Source organism: Rhinolophus sinicus, chromosome 12 (assembly GCF_057876585.1).
Source record: "Rhinolophus sinicus isolate RSI-liver-muscle chromosome 12, RSI-T2T, whole genome shotgun sequence".
Classification (NCBI taxonomy): domain Eukaryota; kingdom Metazoa; phylum Chordata; class Mammalia; order Chiroptera; family Rhinolophidae; genus Rhinolophus; species Rhinolophus sinicus.
The window spans coordinates 27,238,757-27,254,284 of NC_142512.1; the positions used below are offsets into that span (position 1 = coordinate 27,238,757).

Here is a 15,528-nt window from a genome sequence, read left to right on the forward strand (position 1 = left end):
AACTTCCATTCATTCCTGTCTGTGCTGAGACCTAAACTGGCAGCCCACTGTCTTTTCTCCAAAAATGAGCTCTCGGGGCAGTCAGATGACTCAGTTGGTTAGAGCACGAGCTCTGAACAACAAGGTTGCCGGTTTGATTCCCACATGGGCCAGTGAGCTGTGGCCTCCTCAACTAGATTGAAGACAATGAGCTGCCGCTGAGCTTCTGGAGGGGCGGCCAGATGGCTCGGTTGGTTAGAGCGTGAGCTCCTAACAAGGTTGCCGGTTCAATTCCTGCATGGGATGGTGGGCTGCGCCCGCTGCAACTAAAGATTAAAAATGGCAACTGCACTTGGAGCTGAGCTGCGCCCTCCACAACTAGACTGAAGGACAACAACTTGGAGCTGATGGGCCCTGGAGAAACACACTGTTCCTCAATATTGCCCAATAAAATTTAAAAACAAAAACAAAAACAAAAAACAAAAATGAGCTCTCAGTGGGGCCAGCTGAAGTTACCAGTGGACCTGGGTGGTTATTTCCCCAGAAATTTCTCCCATAGTTCTCCCCAACCTCGCCCCACTCACTAAACTTGAACCATCAGCGAATTCCACACAGAAGCGTCTTGCGAATCAGTTTCTGTGCTGGCTGTGATTGTGTGACCACAACAGCCTCGGGCTCACCAAAAGGCCACTTGCTGTGATGACACAGATTTCATTGGATCTTACTCTTACGGTCCCTGCTGTCCCTCTACTTGTTGACGGCAGCCTTCAGTGGGTATCTAAACTGCCTTAAATAGTCTTTTCACCTGCCAGGTGGTGTCTGCTGGGCAGGACTACTCAATTTCCTGGGTATCCCTCATGCAGCACCACCACTGCCTCCCCCAGGCATCCCCTCAGACTGGGCGCCAGGGTTGGAGTTGCTCCCACTTTCTCATACTCCACTTGAGGGTTACCAAAGGGAGCTGCTTGCTCCCTACAAGCAGTATCAGTGTTTTGGTGAAATTGCTGTTTTCATATGCCACTTGCATTTCCCTTCTGACCCCACTGTGACTCCCACAGGCTGACTGACAGATGCCACACCAAAACTCCAAGTCCCCCTCTTCTATGACTCTGGGCCAGCTAAGGCCTCTGGCTCCAAACTGAATTTTGAAGTGTCTGATAACATCTTGATCAGGGATTTAACAGGGATGGGAAAGACAAGGGCTGAATAAGCTGTTCTCGGGAAGGTGGCCCGCCAGTCCCGGCAGCCGTGAGATTCCCGTGCTCCCCACTTTCTTTCCCTTTCTCCCTCAGTTTTGGATTGAGGACTAGCATTCCCATTATCAAAGAGGAGAGATGAGAAAACGAAAGTTGAGTTCATACACCCTGGAGAAAAGACAATGAGCTGCCTCTCTGGGTCTCAGCACAGCCAGGAATGAATGGAAGGCAGCCGAGGAGCCTGCCTGCTGCGTGATGGGTCTGCTGTGGTGGCCGGATGGACATGTGGAATTTGCTTTAGAGACCAGCCTTATGGGTGCAAACACCTGGGTATAAACGGTCAGGCTCAATTGTTATCCCTCCCTTCCCAGGAAAGGCCAGGAAGGAAAAGGCTCCAGCGTAAGGGAGGAGGCATTGTCCTCAGTGGGTTATGCATCGTCAGGTACCCCGGTCTGGCAGCGGGCCCGTGGGGAACACGGGAATCTCATGGCTGCTGGGACTGGTGGGCCGCCTTCCCGAGAACAGCTTATTCAGCCCTTGTCTTTCCCATCCTGCCTCTGGAGCTATCACATCCCTGTTAAATCCCTGATAAAGATATTATCAGACACTTCAAAGTCCAGTTTGGAGCTAGAGGCCTTTCTTTCTCTCTCCCCTTCTACAGCCCCTTCTGTCTTCCTCTGTCCACCTCCCAAGGTCCCTGGGCCACCAGAAGTGAAGAGAGCAAATTTAGGATGTCGGTCTCCATCAAGGGCCACTGCAGAGCTATTTGCTTCTAAGTATTTCATCTTCCAGGAAGAGGGCAAGGACACTCACTTCCTCTCCTTATGTAGCAATAATACTTTGCACTTGCATACGTGTTATTAGGAAAGTTGTAAAAGGGTTTTTTCACAGTCTCTTTATCAGGGTTATCATGACTCCTGTTCCTTGTCAAAAACTGATCACTAAGGCTCAGAATGACAGACCTTCTTGCCAGGAGTTGCTAAATTGTGGATTACAGACTCCAGTTCAGGTGAATCGGGGTGGTATAGAAGCAGTCGGATTTACCCGGGTTTGAATCCATCTTGGAAACATTTTATCTGTGTGTTGGGTAAGAGACTTAATCTTACTGAGTCTCAGTTTCTTTATCTATAAAAATGAATGATAACGCATTCCTCATTGCTGTGGTGAGCATTACATGACGACTGAAACACACCTAGTATGGGGTCCATTCAATGTCTAAGTGCTCGCTCCAGCACTTTTTCTGGTTCCAAGCACAGGAGTATACTTTATGCCCCATAATAGTACCGTGGATGAAAAATTAACCTGAGTGAATGTAACTTCATGGGGTGATCTGATCAGAATCTCCTAACTGGGCAGGTCATGGTTGGTAATCACACCCCAGGCCTGTAACTTCTTTAGTAAAAGGTTTTATTTTTGCCTTAAGCAAGCCCTGTTGTGGGGGCAGAGCCCCAGAAAGTAGTTTCCAGGCCGTCTCGGCCTCACATAGAAAGGTGTTGGCTCAGGTAGTAAATGGTCATCAACTGTGATTGCATGGCCAGCAGCTGTGGCTAGTTGGCCGTCAGCTGTAACCAGTGAGCCATTGGCCAGTAATATAACTGCTGTGGCTATGCTAGCAGAAAATGGGGCCTAGCAAGAAGATGGTGGCTGGGCTGGCAAGTGTGGATGGCGGTTTGCGGACAGTGTGGATCCAGCCTCCAGTGAGAGTATAGTGCCGCCAGAGAGAATATAGTGGTATGACTCCCCCATCTATGGCTCCGTGGGTGTTCCTTTTTGGCCTCACTGTATCCTGCGTTCTTATGTGGGGAGCGGGAGCAGAGACCTCGCAGGTCCCCCGGCACGACACCTGTCCATTGTTTTTGTGTATCTCGGGAACACACATTTGAAGTACCTCTTTTTCAGACCTGAAGCATAGTCACCCTCAAGAGAGCACCTAATCTTAACTCTCCTGTAATCCAATCCTCGCCTTGCTCTCTCCCACCTTCATGTTACCTTCCTTACATTCATTCCCTCAATTCCAAATGCATAAAAGAAAGTGAAAAACTGTCATTCTCTGAAGCATTCTCTGTTGCTTCTGGCATATCCTGTTTGGCTCAAATAAACTCTAATCAACTGTTATAAAAATTTTCTGCACGTTTGGGCATTCTTACATTGACAGTACTAGTAATAAACATTTGATGTATGAGTGATAAACTCTGCCATTTAGTTTCCTCTCTCTCTCAAAGTGAGAGGATGTTTATTTATAGTTCCAAGCCTCTGGGAGCTCTGCAAACAAGGAGTGGCAGCCGTGACTTTCTCCAGCTGGCACAATCAAAGGCCACGGGCTCTGGGGCTGGCTTCCTGGAGATGCCCAGCCACAGATGCTGCAGGTACTCCCACCTGAGGTCTCTGCAGGGGAGGGAGGTTGGCCTGCACACTAGTTGGCTGGCTTTTCCTCTGTCCACATGTGCTGAGAGTAGCAAAACCACTTCAGAAAGTTTCACCCTGCTGCCACCGTGATTTCCAGCAGACCCAGTAAGAATCTCTTCTGCTGCCGGAACAATTCTCTGGGAGCTGCTTGGTGCGACAGCAGCGCTGCATGATCCACTTTCTGAATGCTTAGATGTCAAAGGTGCCGGAGTGAACATTTGATACAGAGCCTCACAGGTTGTTCAAGCAGCGCCCCACCCCCTACCCTTACTTCAACCTGGGCAATTCCAACCTCATCTGCTTTGGGTATCGGTCCTTCAGATAAAATACAGTTGGAAGAAAGGATCCGGACCCACTGTTGTTTCGAAATAAAAGCTGACCCAATGTAACCCCTTCATTGACAAAGGGAACTGAGATGCAGAAGAGACAAGTGACTTGTGCTCAAGGTCATACAATTCTACAAGGAGTAGAGCACACACTGCAGACTAGATTTCTTATCCGCTGCTTTCTGTGGGGTCATGACTGCCCGGAACTTAGGGCTATAGCAGCTTCTGACGAACACAGGCATCTCCTGATCCATTTTGGGAGACTCCCTGTTTATCCCCAGTATGGAAGTCCCCTTCTTCCTACCCGATCTCAGCCAAGTGAGTACTGGGGTGTAGCCATCAGCAGCAGAGGATCATGCTGTGGAGAACTGAAAAAGCACCCCCCACCCTCCGTGGCTCCCAAGGGCCTTGCACACCTCCAACAACCCACTCGCCTTTCCTCTGTTCTCTAGGTCACACTCAGCTATGACAGGGCTCCTCTCTCCAGCATGCTTTCTCCCTTTTCAAAGCCCTTCTAGTTTTTCTCCCACCTCCTGCCTGATTGATTCCTTTTTTCTCCACTTACTTTGACCTTCTTGGAGCACTTTAAGCCTAGTATCCATCTGTGTTCCTCTTGGGCTTGTGGTAAGATCCAAAGTTCATTACCATGAGAAATTTCAACAAAAGTGGATTGTGTGTATTAAAAAGAGCAACTTAATTACAGCAAACAAAAATGTGTTTATACTAAAATGGTCTCAAATAGATAAGTGTGCACTTACGTAAACCATACGACAGTGCTTTTCAACCATACTGAAATACTTGGCAATGTGAAACACTTTTATTATAACTGGTCTGACCTACAAAGGCCTCACGACGTGGTTTCTGCCTGCTTGTTATCTTCTACTGTGCTCCCCCTGCACCTTCGACTCAAGCTCCAACAGGCCCACCCAGCCTCTGCAACGCCTCACGTCTGCTCCCTCATCCGTCTACATTGCTAGGCTGTTCTGCACGCTTCTGACCAGGAAACCCTGGTCTGGCTTCATGGTGCAGCTCACTTCCCTTTCCAATTTGGTTTTCCCTAAGTACTTTGTCAACAGCCTATTGCCTCAGGTCATCAGTTAGCATTTCATCAGAGACAATTACATCTAGGGAGCTTTGGTTAATTACTATCACTCCTCCTCAGGTGTGTGTATGTATCTTTTCCTAAATAGACTGGAAGTAAAGATTCATTGCCTGAAGCAGTGGTTTCCATAAGTGCAAAGTGGCTGCCAAAGTAGCTCTCATAAGAAATCTATTAAAATGCAGACTCTTGGACTGCATGGGAAGAGAGTTTCATAAATCGGGGTGTAGATAGGCACAGGTGTAATATGATGATGGGTGGGACCCCAGAATCAGCACATTTAACAAGCTCCTAACCTATTTTGATGCTGATGAATTGCTAGGTTGGAAACTGCTGTCCCCAGAGAACCTAGCACAAAGCTTTGTACCTGTAACACGCTCACAAGTTTTATCTGTGTGCCCCTGGACTGGTAATGAACTTGATCATAACACTATTGTTATATTATACGTGTGTTGTTTTCCTAAGTGTGGAAGGAATACTATTATTTGAATACCTAACAGGTATCAGGCTCTGTGGCTATTTACATGTATTAACTATTCCTTAGAACCTTTTTTTTTTTCTTTCAAACTTTTAATTATTTAAGTGTGTTTTTCCAGGACCCATCAGCTCCAAGTCAAGTAGTTGTTTCAATCTCGTTGCGGCGCAGCTCACACTGGCCCAATTCCTTATAACCTTTGGAAGTAAAGTGGTTATTTGCATTGGGCATGAGAAACCTGAGAGTCTAAGACACTGGTTTTAGGTCACCACTGTTGTAACAGCAGAGCTAGAATCTGACCTCTGACTTGGTGGACTCAAAGTCCATGACCTTCCTACTCACCAGAGGGCACACGGCGTACACTGGTGGCTTGTGTCTGGCTTGCAGAGGGACCTCCCAACTTATAGGGCCATTCAGAAACAAGAAACAAAATGCTTACCCTTCTCCATAAGCTGGTCCTTTTCAAGGCTGCCTTTTTGAGCCAGAGACAGACGGGCACTGTAGGAACTGTGCTTCATTTCCAATGACTTTTTGGATCCTTTTTCTGTTTGTTCGTTTCCTTAAATAAGCTACCATTGCTGCTGATCCAATACGTTTCATGCTATACATTTTTAATGTGTATTCCTGTTTATGGAGAATGTGAGCAGAGGGCTATTAAATTCTTTTAGCATCAGTATAGCAAAGGAATAAAAAAACCTTTTTGCAAAACAGGGGTAGGAATCTCATATGGGTGGAATTTCACATTTACTGAGGACTCACCAAGAAACTGTGTGTCATGCGGGGTCTCTGGTCCCACTCCCCGCATAAGAACGCAGAATATGGTGGGGGTCAAAAAGGAACACCCACGGAGCCATGGATGGGGGGGTTCATACCACTATATTCTCGCTGGCGGCTGGGTTGGCGATACAAGAAGCAGGAGCCACACGATGAGCAATCTGCCGTCTGCTTCTCTACCAACCAACCCCCTTGCCAGCGCAGCCACGGCAGTTATATTAGGGGCTAACGGCAAACCGGTAACACCTGATGGCCAACCAGCTACAGCTGATGGCCATCTGATTACAGCTGATGGCCATCTAATAACCGAGCCAGCACCTTTCCACGTGAGGCCGAGAGCCTGGAAACTGCTCTCCTAGGTGTCCCCACACCGTGCCAGGCATTTATATATTTTATTTACTTAATACAAGCCCGAGAGGTAGGTATTCTCCCTTTAAATGTAAACAAACAGGCGCTAAGGGTGAAGGACCCACAGTTCTAAATCTTTGACTCTTCTCAGTGCTGCCAACTGCCTTTGGTGGCCTCTCCAGAGACAACCAGGGACATCCCCTAGAAACCCAAGATCATCTCAAGGCATTATACAAACAAGGTCTTCCTCTTCTTCCCCTTATCTCCTAATCTGCATGAAAACTGTTGTAAGACCTCCTTCATCAAGTCTCAGCTCACCACCTGCTCTCTACCCTTCTTCCCCACTCCCTTCAATGCCTTTCAAATAATTTCCTAACAAGGATCTGAGCCAAGTTTAAATTAATTCACCTGGTCAGGGCAGGTATCTTGTCTTGCTTTCAACAGTTTCCACTCTCTCAGAGATGGAGCGTCTACTCTGTAAGTCAGGTAGGTTTAATACAAGTAGGAGAATTAAAACAGTGTCACAGAGAGAAAGGCTGAAGAATTTGACTCTTTTTTGTGTTTATGTGTATAGAGGAAAAATAGCACATAGATGCATCCACAGTATTTAATTTGTTTGGATAATAGTTACAGATAAACAGGTACACTCCATATACAATTACCAATACTCTTTTATACAGTTTGTATTTCAGTACATCAACACTATTTTATTTACACTCTATTTATGTACATTAACATCTTTCTAAAGTCAGTGCATTGTCAACAAGTTTTATACAGTAATTTACAAGGTGAATGTAGTTAATAGTTAATTTAATAAATTTTCTGCTAGTCATGAATTAAAAAAATTAATTACAACCAATATAACAAACACAGATCAAACAACATTAGTAGATTGTGCTACCTGCTTAAATAAAACATCTGTACGGAAATTACTTAAAATCTTCCACTTTTTCATGGGACTTGTCCAGGTAGGAATGGACATATTTTTATATATACTGAAAATCATGACACTAGAGAGTCTTCATTTTGTCTGACTTCATCACATGATACCATTTAGGCCACTCCTTCCTACTTGTAATTACCGTCTTCTTCTGAATAGGTTTTCAATGTAGGCAGCCTTTAAGGCAACCTTTCCAAACGCTCTGAGAAGAACTGGACCGTAGTAACTGACCTCAGATACCAAAACACGAACACTCAGTTACACTGGTGCCTACTATCTGCGAGGAAGGGAGGATAACGAAATCTGATAATTAATGAGAATCAACTTCCAGGGTCGAAATGAATAAAAAAAGACTGAAAAAAAAACCCTGAAGTATTTACTTTGCATATATATTCAAAAAACACAAGAAAAAAAATGCTGCCTGTAATAAATAACATTTATATTTTTGTTCCAGTCTTGAATTATTGGAGGAAAAAATAAAGTGAGCAAAGAAACATAACTTTTGATGACCACTACTGTGAAATTAAAAAACAAAAAAAGACAAACACCAAAATAAAAAATAAAATAAAAATAAAATAAATGGACATGCAAACAAAACAAAACAAAAATTTACTTCTAAAACTGCCAATTTCATTAAAAATACACACTATTAATGTTTGGGGTATAGTCTGTTTTTAAATTTAATATAATGGGGGGGGAATACCCCATTTAAGTTAACTTATAGCCCTTACAGCCATCAAATATGAGCAAGTTTTGAAAAGTTCATTTGTCTGTATTCTCTTCTTTTTTTAAAGTGCAAAACAAAGAAACAAAGGAAAAATAACCACTAACTATGAAACACCATCTAACTTTGATGCCACTTTCCCTCTCAGAAGCTCTCTGTGCAACATGTGCATGTGAAGATGGTGCAAATATTGGCAACTACCCTACCACACTCAGCAGTGGGAGGTGGAATACATTTTTGAGGATACTTGAAGTATCCTCCAAAGGAAGATGCCTCCATCTGGAGGACCATCTTAGCTGGATTGCCCAGCATGCTTTTTTGCCCCTCGATAGGGTGCCCCAACCAAGGCCCTCGGTAGAAGGCACACAGTCTTAAGAAATTCCCCCTCTCTAATAGACTGGCCACTATTTATGGCTCTCCCGCCATGACTGGTTGTGTCTCAAACACAAACAACAAAAACAAAAAGTAAGAAAGACATAGAAAGAGTGGGAAAATGGTTTAAAAAACAAATTGAAAAGTCTGTGTCCATGCCATCGGAATCCTTTGCACGTCTTCATGATCTTGCTTTCTCTATCTTGTCAAGATAATGGAATTAAACTTCAGGAAAAAGGAGGTAGCATATCATGTCGTCCCCAGACAACACTACAATTTTTTTGTTTTGTTTTATTTTGACGTCAAGGAAATTCTTAGTATTTTGTTAAGATTATTGGTAAACTCTATACTCACTACACATTTGTTCATATCTGGACAAGCACAATTTAGTTCTTATTTGGTCCCAGGTGGCTGGTGCCAAACCCTTTTGTTTACAGGCTAATGGTGGGCTCTGCCTGAAAAATTCTCTACCAGAGAGCCTGTGTGAGACTGCCAAACAAAATTATTACTACTGTTATGTTAACTGCTATTTTCATTCGGATTTTTATTTTGTGCTTCAGGGTCACGGGATAACATAAGTACACGGAGCTTGCCTTTCAGCGCCGCTTTTGCCAAATGTCAGCTACAGGGAGGGAGTCCTCTCCCTCACCACCAGCCTGTCTAGCAACCAGAGTGGTAGCTCTACTGTAACACACAGTACTTTTTGTAATCGGACTCAAAGTCTTCGTCCATGCTGCTTGTGTCTGCCATCTTTTTGCCATCAATCTTTGGCAGAAATTGTGCATAGTCTATCCCCTGCTGCTCATAGAAAAGAATGTAGGCAGAGTCGGTGTCAATTTCATCAGGGTGAAGTTCCTGAAGGGACAAGAACAGCATTTAATAAAAAAGCTATCCCTCTGCTGGCTCTTAATCCTTGCCAGGGAAGGGAGGACCAATCCTCTTTAATCACTAAACCTGTTTGCTTCCACTCGGCTTAATATTTTGGCTGTCTCATACCTGCCCCTAAAATAAGCCCCATTATCTTCAGTGTTTGTTGTAGGGAAAATAATCTGACCACAGACAAATCAAAAGAATGACTAAAACAATCCCCATTAAATTACGATAGTTCAAAAGACAAGAAGTTCTTCTCATTAACTGATACTTCCCCCCGCTTACTACTCATGTTTTCATTCCCTAGTCTACACATAATTTTTCTCCCTTGAATATTGAAGGCATCTCTGTACTGATTCTAAAATACCTATTCCCGTTTAGGAGAAAGCCCCTTATTTCAACAAATGTCCCCCAGATCTTTTGACCATTTTTGTTCTTTAATTCAAAGATTGGGGACATTTACCTTACAGCTGCTGTCATTGTAACAGTACCACTTGCTGTTTGGGTTTTTGGCATAAGTGACGTAATGGCCCCCGCCCAGAATTCCTGAATGGCACTGTAAGACAGAAGAAAGTTGAGGTAGGTTAGTAGTTAACAGTACTCTGGCTGGGGCGCAGTACTAGGATCCGATCAGGACAATACTCATCACTTATGTGGTTAAGAAAGAATGTTTTAGAACCATCTAAACTTTTTCCAAAACAAAACAAAAAGCAAAATTCAAAAGTTCCAAATCCATTTTATAGTTGTAATTATTTTTTAGAAAGCGCAAATGCCTTAGAAACACCCAGTTGTGAATGACTTGAACCTGTGACTCCAGTTCTAATGATGACATGACTATCCCCTGCAGTACTCGGTGAGCATCCTGGAGTCTATCCAGAAGGCCAAGATACCTACTGCTAACTTTGGCTGTCACCAAGCTGGCCCTGAAAAAATGACGAATGAATGAATGAAGATGAATGAACAAACCACTGAAAAATGCTGATCACTGTGAAAACCACACAACAAACCACTTACCGAAATTGCATATAGATTATAAATAGGCTTAACATGAATATCTTCTCTTTGGTCATCGGTGCTGTCTTCTTCACTATGGTTTTCAAGCTGACCATTGCTGTAGCCATTGCCACATGCCTCATGTTCATAAAGAAAGCCATTGGCCAAAGCTACTTCGTGGTCCTGAGGGGTGACCAGCTCAGGTTGGCTGCCACCCAGTCTGTGCCCTCGGCTCAAGGCATCAGCTAGCTCACACACTTGCCCAGTGCCATTCTCTTTGCCAATATCCAAGTTCTCCTTACTGCTTGACAGTTTATTTTTGCTGCTGATCTGGGGTAGCCGGAGCCTCCCTTTGCTCCTCCCTAAAGTCCGTGGGCTACTGTTGGGGCTGCTGTTTTTGCTGGAGGGACAACTGCTTTCACATTTTCTTGATGAAGACGGTGAACCTGTCAAAGGGCGAAGGAAAGATTCATAAATCCAAATGCCGCAAGTTAAACGGTCTCCAAATGCTAAGTTTGAAGCCAACCTCACGTGTACACATAAAGGTAAAGACCGGAAATCCTGACTGGTTACTCTTTAGTTCTTGTACTGTAGCCAATCAGTTACATTGTAGTCTTCCTCAGTGTCAAGCCCTTACAGGCAGCAATGTTCAGAAAATGTAAATTACCATGTGGGAACTTAGAAAATAGCAGATTTAGGTCAGATTCGGTTTAAAACGATACTATTAGACTAAGGAGTTTTACAAATACATATTCTTGTCCTTCATAAAATTATTAAAAATATTAAAAATATGATCAATTATTTAGTACTTATTGTTGCTCAGCACAGACGGGAACTCTGCTATCTCTACCTCTCACAAATCTTCAATTTTTTGGTCCCAGCTCCCCTGCCCACTTTCTTATATATCCTTACAAATTGTTGAGGACCTCTAGAACTTTTGTTTATGTGGGTGATATTGATCAATATTTACCATATTAGAAATTAAAACTGAGGAATCTAAAAAAACACAATACACAAGCATATATTTTACTGACGATCACGTCAAGCTGGCTCTGACTTCACTGTACAATTGTGACAGAATGAGCGTGAAAAGGCATAAACTGTCTTAGTATTTTTATGAAAATAGTTCTGATCCTCCAGGACACCTCTAAAAGAGTCTCAGGGGCTCTAGGGGTTCCGAAACCACACTTGGAGAACCTTTGCAGTAAGGGGACAAGGATGACAGCTACCATTCATGTCTACCGCATGTTAGGAAGCATGTAAAGTGTTTCACTTCTGACCTATGAAATCCTCCCACTCTGTGAACTTGGTATTATCTCCAGTTTACAAATGCAAAAATAGCTCTAGGGAGGCTGTGTGTCTTTCTAAAAGTCACACAGCTCTCAAATCTAGATAGGTCTGATTCCAGATAGGTTCCTTCCATCTCACTCTGCCTTTGCTCTAGAGTGGAAGGCAGAGGAAACCATGCAGCCTACAGGGTCTCAAGAAATCGCCCCTCAGGGTGATGTCTGGGCTCCACGAGGTGCCCCGGCCTTTTTACCTTTAGGGCTATTGATGACGTTTGTGCTGAGTGAGGACGGGCTCTTGCTCAGGAGCACATCCTCTTCCCCCGCCGAGTTCTGGGCATCCACTTTCTTCACCTCGCCTGCCGGAACCCTGGGCTCAGACAGCTCATCCCCCTGGGGTGTGAGTGGTTTCCGCCGGCAGAGAGCTGGATCTCTTGGTACTAAAAAAGCACTCGGGTCAAAACTTTCACGAGGAAATTTAACAATTTTCTGTGATTTTATCCATCGGCCATTTACAAGTTGAAATCGTTTAAGATGAATAATCTGCAGGAGAAAAGGTAACAAAAACTTGGGTTAAAAAGTTCTGAAGATATAAAATATACATTAAAAAAAACCAAATCTAATACATGTGAATGTTCAAGAATAACTAACATCCTCTTTTCAAAAAGAATATATTTTATAATGTAACGTAGTTATCAGTAGGGTCACTGCCCTTTAGCTGTGTGGCTCACATGGTAATCTCTCTAACTTCATAGCCTGTGTATGTCCAACACTCTTTCCAAATTTCTTCAACATCCTAGGAGCCTATTTATATGTACTCCTCTGCTTTCTGGGTGTGTGATCCACGCTGACCTCTACCTATGTCCAGTAGCATAGAAGACTCATTCACAAATGCACTCAGGAGACTATACTGAATGTTTTGAAGAAAAATGGAGGAGTTTTTTATAGATGGACCTTATTGAATCTCTGATAGGGGGGTCTCTCCTTTCTTACCATCTCCTCTGGTGGCCACCCGGGAGTTTCACTACCAGGGAGTCCTGAAGAGCCTAAGAATCTCCCTTCTTTTTGGCTTCTCTTCTTCTTTGCAGAGCAATGAATTCCTCTACTCTTATACCGTGTTGTTATGCTCTCTAGTGCAGGCACAGATCTTTGCTGGCTACCTCTACTCTAAATGCTTAACAATTTACTGTTTCTATAAAGAGAATCCCTTCCTAAGGGGCAGGCTGCTGTGTGGATCTAATAGAAGCCCACCAGGCTCCCAACATAACATTTACTCATCATTATTCTTTAAAGAGCTCAAATCATAATTTTTATAAATGCCTTTCAGATATGTCTTATGTGATGGTTATAAGAATATATATATAATTGTCAAAACACATCAAACTAGATATCTAAAATCATTGCATTTAATTCAGTGTTAATTATACCTCAAGTAACCAAACAAACAACTTTCCCTCTTCCTACCTGCTTGTCCCCAAGCCTGCCCTCTTCTTCCTTTCCCTCAGTTCTTATCCCTTGAGCTAGCTAACCAATGTTATTAATTTCTTGTGTATCTTCCCTGGGAACTTGTCCTGGTCTAAGAGAAGAGAAACCTACATTCACAGTCTTACAGGGCAGTAGGAAAAGGACACAAATAAAGAAATACATACAAAGTCTGGTTAAAATATACCAGTGCCTTACAGTTATACTTGTTATGATACTTCCACTCTTAAGAAAAAAGCTTTCTTTCCCTCTTTTTTACTGTCCACAGTATTTGTTTATTGTTTATTTATGAAGAGAAAGTATTTCTTAGCCCAAATATTCATGTTTCACCGTTCAGGAACATAGTGATAAACTGCCATGGAACTCAATTCAAAGAAATTCTTTACATTTCGAAATCACTTTGTGCTTTGAAAGATACCAGCCTTCCTCATCTCCTCAAAGTCTTTCATAAGATTATGAATCATAATTTCTGTAGAAACCTGCATATACTTTCTCTTTTGGTTCAGCCACAGCAACTTTTTAGAAAGCTGTACCCCTAGGGTTACAATGATCACTCCAACAATATGAAATCGCAGAAGCTTGGCCAGAAAGCCATGCATCTGAGGTTTTGTGAAAGCACTGGAAGGCATGGGAGTTACGTTCTCCTATGTATGGGAACCCCGCATATATGAGAGTCACAGACCCCACATGCACCAGAGGTTCCCGAAAAAGCTTTCTTAAATGAATAGTAAGATTTGTCATTTCAAACTCTCTTGACAAGCAACAGGAGTGTCTCCTAATCCATGAAGAGAGAAGGCAGGAGTACATCAAATCTGAAAGACCATCAAAGCCCCAGTGCAGTTGTGTGCTTGTGCGCACACTTAACTCAGCAGTGTGCCGTGGCCATGTGACCAAGCACAGTGGAAATGGAGGCTCCAGGCTCTGTTGCTCTTCTGTAGCCCACTAAGGGTAGTCTAAAGCTTCCTCTCTCCTGAGAGCCAAAAGTGCTTTTCTTCTGAAGTTCAAATTCACCAGGTTGTACCACTTGTGACACTTCTCACATACTGCACTGAACTGCAGTTACTGGTCTGTATGACTTCTCTCTCCTTGTAGGCTCTATGTTCTTTTGGAATAGGAACTAGCAAATATCTACAGAACAAGTAATCTCTGTGTGCAACATAAAAACCCTTGCACAGCAAATGTGTTTTAAGCTCAGCTACAGGGAAGATTTTATTCTCAAAAATAACAAACACTCCTATTTGTTCATGGCTCGTTTCCTTAAAGCCAGACTTTGGCCCTCTCAGAGGTAGGATGTCACATACCAGGATGGGTGGCAGCCTCCAGAGATCCAGCTTCTTGGTAGCCAAACAGTGGGTCTTACACTTGGAGCAGTAGTACATCTCGTTTTCCCCTAGCTCCTCCTCACTGGTGAAAGCGCGGAGACAGCTGTCCAGGTTGATGGGCTCAGCTTGAGCTCGCCGACTCTGTTCCACACTCTCGTGCTCATCTACAACCTGCAAGTGGAGGAGGGAACGGGAAGAATGGGGGAAGGTGTGGGAGGGAGGCAGGCAGGGAGGGAGTTTAAAATGGTCATCTGGCTATACCTCATCCTCTAGGTGACTCACCACCCTCGTTTTATTCTACATGAAAAAAAAAGAAAATACAACCCAAACCAGAGTCTTTGAGCAAATACAGCGTCTGTACGTTTATTTACAAATATCACATTAATAACATCCTAGATCAAATTTCTATTTATATGACCATAGCTCTTCCTAAAACATTTCTAAATGCTTCAAAATGACAAAAACAAAAACAACAAGGAATTGACTATTTATTTTGAAATTCTGAAATCATGAAACAGCTTACATGTGAGCTGGCCCTCAAGCCATAGATGTTGTTATTAGGTCATTTATTTTTCAACCAGAAAGACAGAACATTATTAGTATGCTGCAGGCTTTACAGAGGCGAGGAGAAATAATGTCACTGGAACACATATGCTAGATATGAATTAAGTAAGAAAGGTACAGAAAAGCTCACCATGAGAAGACAACACACCAGAGCATTAAAACCTATAGGATACAACTTATTTGCATATTGACACCATATAACACAGTTATCAGAATACCACGTGTATCATTATCTGTCTCCTGCCTGATGGGGCCTTTTTACCTGAGCCTTCAATGAAAGAAACAGCAGGCTCAAAGGAGCTTGATTTTGTAGAGAAGGCCCCTAATACCTACCTAAACCTCTGTGGTCCTGTTAACCAGCATGCTAATCAA

At 43.3% G+C, this 15,528-nt stretch overlaps 1 protein-coding gene and 1 pseudogene across 2 annotated transcripts in view; both read right to left on the bottom strand.

Annotated features, from left to right (window-relative positions):
• Positions 1-7,196: 7,196 nt before the first annotated feature.
• USP32 (ubiquitin specific peptidase 32) overlaps positions 7,197-15,528 on the bottom strand; it is a 166,341-nt gene continuing 158,009 nt past the window's right edge. For both annotated transcript variants that reach the window (XM_019732553.3, XM_019732552.3), the window contains exons 30-34: positions 14,572-14,763; positions 12,043-12,331; positions 10,524-10,948; positions 9,973-10,065; positions 7,197-9,494 (exon numbers count right to left, since the gene is read on the bottom strand). In XM_019732553.3, the coding sequence (XP_019588112.2) occupies positions 9,321-9,494; positions 9,973-10,065; positions 10,524-10,948; positions 12,043-12,331; positions 14,572-14,763 (1,173 nt within the window). In that variant the 3' untranslated portion in view covers positions 7,197-9,320. The remainder of the gene's footprint in view (positions 9,495-9,972; positions 10,066-10,523; positions 10,949-12,042; positions 12,332-14,571; positions 14,764-15,528) is intronic.
• LOC148756493 (cytochrome c oxidase subunit 6C pseudogene) lies at positions 13,597-14,015 on the bottom strand (annotated as a pseudogene).